This window comes from Morone saxatilis, unplaced genomic scaffold (assembly GCF_004916995.1).
Source record: "Morone saxatilis isolate NCDOM2014 unplaced genomic scaffold, NCSU_SB_2.0 Contig2, whole genome shotgun sequence".
Taxonomy (NCBI): domain Eukaryota; kingdom Metazoa; phylum Chordata; class Actinopteri; family Moronidae; genus Morone; species Morone saxatilis.
Genome location: NW_023339762.1, coordinates 6,840,981 through 6,850,253, shown reverse-complemented (window position 1 = coordinate 6,850,253; position 9,273 = coordinate 6,840,981). Strand labels below are relative to the sequence as shown.

At 37.7% G+C, this 9,273-nt stretch overlaps 1 protein-coding gene across 1 annotated transcript in view; it reads right to left on the bottom strand.

Annotated features, from left to right (window-relative positions):
- Positions 1–9,273, bottom strand: part of kitlga (kit ligand a) — a 29,098-nt gene that overhangs the window by 3,386 nt on the left and 16,439 nt on the right. The window contains exons 2-5 of the mRNA XM_035665186.1: positions 6,770–6,880; positions 6,217–6,273; positions 5,720–5,872; positions 5,027–5,207 (exon numbers count right to left, since the gene is read on the bottom strand). Of these exons, the coding sequence (XP_035521079.1) occupies positions 5,027–5,207; positions 5,720–5,872; positions 6,217–6,273; positions 6,770–6,880 (502 nt within the window). The remainder of the gene's footprint in view (positions 1–5,026; positions 5,208–5,719; positions 5,873–6,216; positions 6,274–6,769; positions 6,881–9,273) is intronic.

The following is a 9,273-nucleotide window of genomic DNA, read 5'->3' as shown; positions in this document are numbered from 1 at the left end:
TGACAGTTTAATTTTATTATTCTCATGAAGTGATGTCTTCATTTCATTTTTAGTTAGCTTAAAGTATTTGCTTTATTCATTTTATCATGAAAACAGTTCAATCTCTGCCTGAGTTATTAATGAATACAACTGAATGTAATTTTCAGGGTCAGTGCATTAATAAAACAGAAAGTTTCTAACAGACTTACAGACACTACAGGTAGCGACACTAAAATCCTTTAGTACCTCATTCTCTGTCCGAGGGGGAGAGCAAAGTGCGAGGTCTTCTCCGTTGCTGACGGGTGTCCTGGTCCTGTCATCCTCTGTACGGCCGCTGTCCTCTCTGCGTTCTTTGGTTCCCAGTTGGTCCTGAATGTACGCCAGCTGTAGCGCGCCCGGTCTGCTGTGGGACCTGCGAGAGTCCAGCGAGTTTCCCGTTTCTTTGGTCATCTCTGAATACGACACTTCTACTTGACTTCCAGGCTTCAGAGACATCAGAACTGGGCCTAGAAGACAAAGTTTATAAATTAAACTACCCGACAATATCTAAAGTAGTTTAAATCAGTCTTTTGCAGGTATACTTTTACTTTAAATGCAGATGTTTCACTTGTAGGGAGTAAAGGATCTTAGTATGTTTTCCACCAATGGTAAAGAATTACCAACAGATTAGGTACTAACTGAAATAGTGAAGCAAAATACACTTACAGTATGGTAAAAAAAGAAAGAAGTAAAAGTAGCAGTAAGTACATATTTAATCAAAATACTAACACCAAAATTTGACTTGTTGACATTCATTTTGTTTTTGTTGTAATTTTAATGCCATGTACAATTCCAAAGAAAACAGTGCGTTAATGTGCAGTTAAAACAAACCAAACAGTCAACTAAACGGCTAACAAGTGGCTAAACTACGCAGACTTACTAATCCGCCTTTAAAGCCACGATGTGTATAATTGCGCTCTTGCAAACTTTCTAACTTGTTCCAACTAATTTAATTACAAGTAACAAGTAGCTGAGTTCTGGGTTGGCCTACAATAATACGTCATCCATGCAGCACTCTATAAGAGAAGACCTGTAAATCCCCCAGCACCTTGCCACCATATAAAAATGTCACAGACACATTAAATCTGACCTTTATCAATCCCACTGAGCCACTCCTCTGCAGTCAAAGCAGGCCTGTTACCAGCCGTCATTGGATAGATGTCTTCCTGGTATGACTCCGACTGGAAACACATAAACGGTACATTTAGAGAGCACAGAAAAGCTAAAATTTCTTTCCCCCTTGGTGTTTGAGACTTGTGTGTCGATGCACTCTCACCCTGCGGGGTACGATCATGGCAAGAGGCTCAATGAGACTCTTGATTGTCACCAGTTTGTAGAACCTGAACACCTCACAGGAGCTCACATCCAGACCTCTCTTTGGCATCACACCTGTAGGAAGACACACACACAAATAGTTTTACACAGGAAACACATATTCTGCTGCACTACTGTATGTTTAGAGATAAGGTAGAAATGTAACACAACAAGACAAAACATCACCATAAATAACATAACAACATTATGGTTTGACAACTTTAAAAGCCCTTTTACAGTATACTGTATGTTAATATTGCAAATGAAAAATGAAAGGTGCCAGTGTGGGGCAAATAGTGCAGGACCAGACCCACACTTTAGCACAGGTTCAGAATGAGCCTATAAGAAATTATTGGCTTTTTAAACCTTTTAACAACCACCTAAATTAAAATAAATAGATGGTTTTGATCATTAGACCCTTGTAATGAATTTGGACATTAATTTTTGGACCATCTGACAGCTCTGAAGTTTGGAGACACCCTATTTTTAAAGTTTCTGTATACTTTTAACACTTCCATTTTTGCAAAAGGACGTTCTTACTGAAAATATGAGTCCAATCTATAAATACATATATTACCTGTTGATTTTTTATAGTATTAGCAGTCTGTCAGAGTACTACAAAGTGCTAGCTTCACACAAGTGGAACAATGGGTGAATTATATCTGTATAGTAAAGAGCTGCCGCTGTTCGGTTCCATAAAAAATGTATTAGTAAAATATAGTTTCTAAACATCTTCCATCCAACACTATCCTTGTCCTGAGTTTAAAATATACAACATGAGAACATGTCTGTAATCCCTTCAGGCTTCAGCTCATGCTGCATGTCACTTCACATGAGTTACGACTTCGCTTTCATCAGCTGGTTTGGTTATTCAAATATTACACGGCTTATTTGCACAGCAGCTTTGCTTACAGGTGCAAGAGAGTCAGCCCGGCCAAAGGGGGGGAAAATGTCTAAATTTTGACCAACTGACACATTTTATACACATTCAAGTAAGGAAATGGTTAAATGAAACGTCCAACATGCTGGAGTTTAGTTTAAAAGTAGTATTTAGTACCAATGTGTGGGTGTGTATATTTGTGTGTGTGTTTCTCACCCATTCCTTTCTGAGGTAAGTTCGAGCGGTACTCTGTTAGGTAGTGGATATACGGTTTTTCTGAGCTGATCTCATAGTACCTAATATTTCCGTCACCCTGAGAGAGACAAGAGAAGTCTTTGTAAACAATAATATCAAGTGTATAGTGCGTATGAACTTTCTAGTTGCTTTTGAAGACCTACCTTTCCAGCAAGGTAGAGCATGTGTGTGTCAGGATCGTAGAAAGGAAAAAGAACCCCTGACGAACCATCTAGGTTGTCTTGTAACAAAGGCACAGACAGATCGTCCTACAAACACACACACACACACACACACACACACACACACACACATAAAAGATACGATCCGACCACTCTGGCAAAGAAAAGCCAAGCGCTTGGGAAGATTGGAAGATTGCTCTGTAATCAACACGTACACAATCAGGTTTCGGCCTTTTTCTTCCTTTTCACATGCGCTGCCTGGGGACATCTTCCCTCAGTCCTGTGACTCAGCCGTGTCTCAATGGGCCGTCTAAGCACTGAGACCGTTTTGAGTTTTTATCTTGCAAAGTTCTTGTGAAGAAATAATGGTTCCTGGATTAAAAGCTTCTCAAAATGGCCACAAGAGATCTGTCCTAAATACAGCCCGTTCACAATAGCCCAAAGAGAAGTGAGCTTGTGACTGGAATGTTGCTGGTTTGAATCTAGCTCATAAAATGTGTGTGGGAAGTGTGACCTACATCGTCAATTGCTGCTAATGTTTTCTACAATAAAACACTTAAAAAACGCTTAAAGAGTTGGTTAACCCAAATCATAAAAGCACATGTGTTCTCACTCATTTCATCACTGGCAGTGTAAGGCGATGTAGATAGTTTGGATTTATTTGTTGAGGTTTTGAGATATCCACATCTGAGATTTTACATCTGCCACCCCAGTATGGTGGTACTGTGGAGACATATGATGGTGATGCTCAAAGCATTGGAAATTGCTTCTAGACAACTCAACAGTCACGTGTCTCACCAGAAACAATTTTCTGGTTACTCTAACTGATCCACAGACTTTGATGAAACCAGTTTTTATTGAAGCTAAGAAGAAAACAGACCGAAAAACAGTCTCTAAAAACCTGTTGACAGTGAGGTGTACATATCTCAAAACTCACTGCATGACTACACTAGACCTAAGGGATACAATACGTGATTTTGTGAACCCTTTGCAAGTTTTACTTTTCCACAGTAAGCGAAGAAAGTTCTCAGGAAGCACACATAGAAAGTTGTCAGTTTGTGATCTTATCTTTCTGCTGACTGAATTATAGACAATTCATTCCAAAGCGATCTGTACTGTGAAACTAAAACTTTACAGACATTATCACCGAACTCACTGTTAAATATGACTAATGTACTTAGCTTCCTGGCATCTGTATTTTAACCAGTAACAGTTGTCAGTACATAGTCTTTGTGGATTGTTGATGTTCTGGGCAGTGAGATTATTCTTTATAAGAAAAAACGCATAAGTTCAATAACAAAAAGAGGCCCCACCCCATCCAACTTATCAACACCCCGCAGATATACTGTACTTTGTTTGCCAAATAAAATGTTGGTGTTGAGTCTTGACCCTTCCAATGCCACATGAAGAGACAAGTCCAAACTCAGAATGTGAAATCCAAACAGTCTTCAAAACATCAGCTTCGACCAGAGAAAGCTGGAGCGACTCTTAGATCTTTTGCCAGTCTTGTCATTTAGTTGTAGTATCCTTTGGCTTAAAGCATCACACACCAGATCGGATGAGTTCTCAGCGTGCAGTTCATTGTGGGGATGGTACAATTGAAATATTTCAAATCGCTGTACATCTGGTTAACACCTGAGATATGTCACATTCAAACAGCTTAGGGAGATTTGTTCCATGAGAGGCAGAGACTGTGTCGTATTTTTGTGTTAACTATACGTGTTTTTGCCCATAAGATTGTCTTAGCCAATGCTGTTACGTCAGGGAAGATTCACATCATATATGGCCCCAACCATTTATAAATCACAACTGACAGGTTTTATAGTAAAGATGGAAAACTTGATAAATGTACTGCAAAACATCAGTGAAATATTTTGGCTGGGGAAATCATCTGCAGCTGATTCTGGGTTTAATTCCCTGTTTCATCTACAGTTTAGGGTTGCAAGGTAATATATGAAAAACAATATTTTCACTATCCATTATTTTCACATTCAAAAAAACGAAAAAATTTGCAGAAAAAAGTCAACAGTCCAAAACCCAGAGATGCTCATTTTACACAGAAAAAGCAGCAGAAATGGCAACATATCCTCACATTTGAGAAGCAGGAACCAGTTTCCTGTTGAGACTTATAGACTAATCAATGGACAGACTAAATGTTTCAGTCAAAATGTATATACATATATAGATTATTTGAGTTTCCCAGTTATTCCCAAAATATTAAAAATTATGATCATTTAATGTTCATCTTTGTCTCCTACAAGTAAAAAAAGATAAGTAAAAAAGGCATCCAGTGGCCAAATGGTAGAGAGAGCTCATAGTAATATTTCATTAATGATAAATGATTAATAATCATTGATTTCATACCCGAACGAAAATGTCACATATTATACATTTTTACCTTTTAAATATTCTTCTGTTGTTACTGTGTGTGGTGTGGTGGGACAGGGAGGAGGATCACAGTCATCTGAATCTTCTCTATTCTGTGCAGCTATAAGGAAGTCTTCGATGAAGTCAAAGTATCGCACTGTCTGCCACCTCTCTTCCCTGTAGTGGCACTCGAAATCATACATGATCGGCTCCTGCAAAGACACAAAACACAGTTTAAAAGAACTGTTTGTCTTGTCTTTGAGCAGTTCATTTCAAGGGTGTAGATGAACAGATTACCTTGCCTTTAAAGCTAAAATCCATGACAAGCAACACTTCTTTTGGACAGATAATGAGTTAAAAATAAAATGTATGGGTAGCTGGTCAGATAAATAACCTTGCAATAAAAATGCAAGCCATGTGTGCATTGTGCATTTGTCTGTCGTGCTAGCTTCATAAAATTGTCTTTATACTTGCCTTGTATTGAAACCATTTTACACTACTTCAATAATGTGAGTCCCCAAAGCTGTAACATTAGTTGACAACTCTGGATTATCTTTTTTGGGTAATTTGAACGTAATTTAAATTTCCTTTGTACATTTCTGCCCGTAAAGAATGAGAATTTATGGATTTCAGCTTTAAATAGTTTAACTTAAGGCTACAAAACTGTAAAGTTTCCAACACTTCAAATACATCATACATACATCATACTTCAATATGAACTTACCACAGATCCTAAGTTGAACCGCAGTTCTTGCATCATTTGGACGAATATGCTAATATCTTTTCTGTTGGATGAAATGTTGCCAAACTTATGTGCTAAATCCTTTAAACTCTCCTCCAGGTAGAAGACATTTAATTTTACCCAACACATCCCACCCTATAAGAAAAAGAGCACAGATATGGCATAAAGTGAGCAATAGCAAGTACTGCATGATAATTAAATGCATACTAATCAGATTTACCAGCATGTCAACAAGAGAGCAACAAGAGTGTATATCCACCAAAGTTTAATAATGACCCCAGTCAGATGTCACTTTCACAGTTAAAGCTGCAATTGACACAATATTTACACTGTAACTAAGGTCAATGGGTTTCTTCCTGTTGGGAGTGTATAAAGTTTGTGTGAGTATGAGTTATGGTTGCTACTGACAATTAAAAGGATGGATAAAAGGCTGTATTGTCCCCCCCCAGTTACTGTTGGCGGATGCCGCAATATCTTACCTCTTCTTTTGGAACGAAACGTACAGGAATTTTGTAATCTTTAGGAATATTATGTCTCTGTAAAAAGAAAAAGAAAAAAATATAAAATTTCAGAGAAACTGAATTCAGAATTCCATATACCTTATCAATATAGCCATAAGTTAATTGTGTAGCATGTGGAAAAAACTCTTCAATGTCAATATGGAATAAAAAAATGCTTTAATTTGGTGAGTTTATTCTCTTTCTCTATCTACCTGCATGTTTTACTTTTTGGTCCTATCATTGCATTGATTTTCTCTTTTTTTCTCTCTTCTTTCTTCCTCCCGACTGGTAACCAGGTCTCACTTGAAAAATGCTCTATTTGAGATCATTTTAAGTGCTGTTGTATTTTCTTGCTTTTATGTTTATACTTTGCCAATTGATGGGAATAAATTTAATGATAGTTCCACATAAAGCAGGAACATATCGGTCCATGTTGTGCTTTCTATATTAAATAAACACTATCTATTGTACATAAAATATTCAATGTGAATTTAAAATTGTTGTATTAGTTAAAATACAGTGTTGCCCTTACCAAAATAGTGAGTCTCGAGATGTCATCTGTCACTGGGTTGACGCCAAATTTACTTGAATGTACCCCAAGCGTGATGAACAGCAGTAAATGGACACAAATGCGTATCCAAATCTGCAAGTCAAAAGAGGGAAACACAAGACGTTTTGATAATTAATCACATATTCTACATAATAAATAATAATAAAAACAACATATAAAAGAGTATTTTTCAGTCTATAGATATTAATAAACTGACTGTAACCAGCATGCACCACAATGATGCAGTAAATCACCAAAAGAACATAATGTGGCAGCTTTTACAGGTGACACTGCAGCTCAACAACAGGTCTGTCAAAACTCTTTGAGCTAAAACAGCCTAGAGTCGTCAGTGTGGCCACACCTTCCCAAACTATTGATTTCATTTACAGACTGACTTTATACGGACAAAGCAACCCTTTCCTTTATGAAAGTCAGCATTTAATTTAAAGTGATTTTACAGCATTTTAGTGGTGTGGCTGGCAGTAAAAAATGTTGACTGGCTCATTGTTTCAGCAATGCAAACAGTAGGCAAGTGAATTATTTGTATTGTCTTGGTTTTGCACACACCCTCAGATCCAGGTGATGTCATAAATTACTATATAGTCTTAAGTCTGTGCAAAGGTATGATTGGACCTAATGGAACCAATCAGAGGACACAAAAAAGATCTGAGAATCCTTAGTCACTCAAATAAAATTTAAAAAATTACTAATAGGCACCCATGCTGATCACTGAGATTCTTCTGGGCTAGAGGCAATTAAATATGTGGGTATTTCAAATACAAATACATGTTTGGTGCTCTCTTGAACTGCATTGATGACACAGGAAATGCCAGTGTTCCAAGATAGAAACATTAGACTCCTGTAATGCAGAAGCGGGAGTCTTGAATGTACCAGTTAAGAGACAATAGGCCTTTATAATGGCTAACATTTTGACCTGTCATAGCAGAATAAGCAAAGTGTTACTAATAACATTAACAATGGCTTCATTCCATTCATGTGCCTCAGTAAGCCATGCCAGTGCGACAGTGAGCCAGCATGCACAATAACAGGACACTGAAACTGAAGCATCTAAGTGGCATTCAGCCATCACTCATTTTAATATTCACACCTGTGTTTTTCTTACTGTGACATGTCAAAATGTCTTCTGGGTGAAGAACTGGATAACAAAGAGTGCTAACTGCTTTTCTGGACTTAAATGATTTGTATTTTGTGTGATCCTTTGGTGGGGTAGGTATAGAGATGTTCCGATACCATTTTTTCCCTCCCGATACCGATCCGATACCAGTATGTTATAAAAAAAAAATGATATGCATTACTACTCCTGCATGACTGTGATATGATCATTGTGGTAAGGCCTGGCTCGGTTAAACCCTTTGTAAAACATGAATAAATACAGCAAATTCAAGCCATTTATTTTTAAATAAAAAAGTATAAAAAAACAGTAGTGCAAACAGCAACTTAAAATAAATAAATCTAGAATATATTATATATATCTATTTAAATTAAATTGCAGCCACAATATTGTAAAATGAAGGTACCAGTAATAAAAAACAGTAGTCCAACAGCAAACTTAAACTTAAACTTGTGGTTAAAATACACTCGTGCCACCCCTTGAGATTTATATCTTTGCCACACGTTACATGTCGCAGTGTTACTGGTGGGAGATGCAGTGTGAAAATATTGCTCACACCGCCGACATGATAGTGCTACTTAGCTTAGCTCCCAAGCCTCGCGTCCAACTGGCTCTGACACACGTGTGTCTGTTTGTGTCTGTTGGTCACGTGATCAATTTCCTTCCTTGTCCCTCTAAAAAACAGCAGCTGCAGGTTGCAGCACAGCGCACTGTTTTAGAGGGCGCGAAGAAGACTGTAACCAGAGGCTTAACGGAGCCTAACCAGTAACTAGATTTACTAATGTAATAAATTACGTGGTATTTCGGATCGGTGCCTGGACTCCAGTACTCGCCGATACCGATTGCCCAGCATTTTCGGCAGTATCGAGAAAAATTTCCGATACTGGTATCGGAATCGGAACAACTCTAGGTAGGTAGTCAGATTTTTTTTGTGGTGTACGTTTGTTTGGATAAAGATACATTGCTATGCATCTAAGGGCCACTAGAGAAAGCAAGTAAGTAAGTGAATCAATAAAAATGAAAATTAACTACTAAAGTAAACAGAGGCTCATTTCATACAGATAATAAAATCTGCCTGAAACTGACAAACTATCTACTTTTAACTGGTCAGACCAGCATTTTCTACACCACCAGTGAGCTGTCCCCAGGCCCTGTCATGCAGTTGGCTCTCAACCGCCAATTAGTGCTATGAGAAAGATATGCTAACTGACTTTCATGTTGGAACAGTTACTGTCACATGCAGGTAAGTGAGCTATCAAATATCATCACATATGTTCACACAGGGTGGAGCTGAGATGCAACCGTTTCTGACAGTCAGAATTAATTTTGAAAACAAAATAGCCCTGAGTCTGTT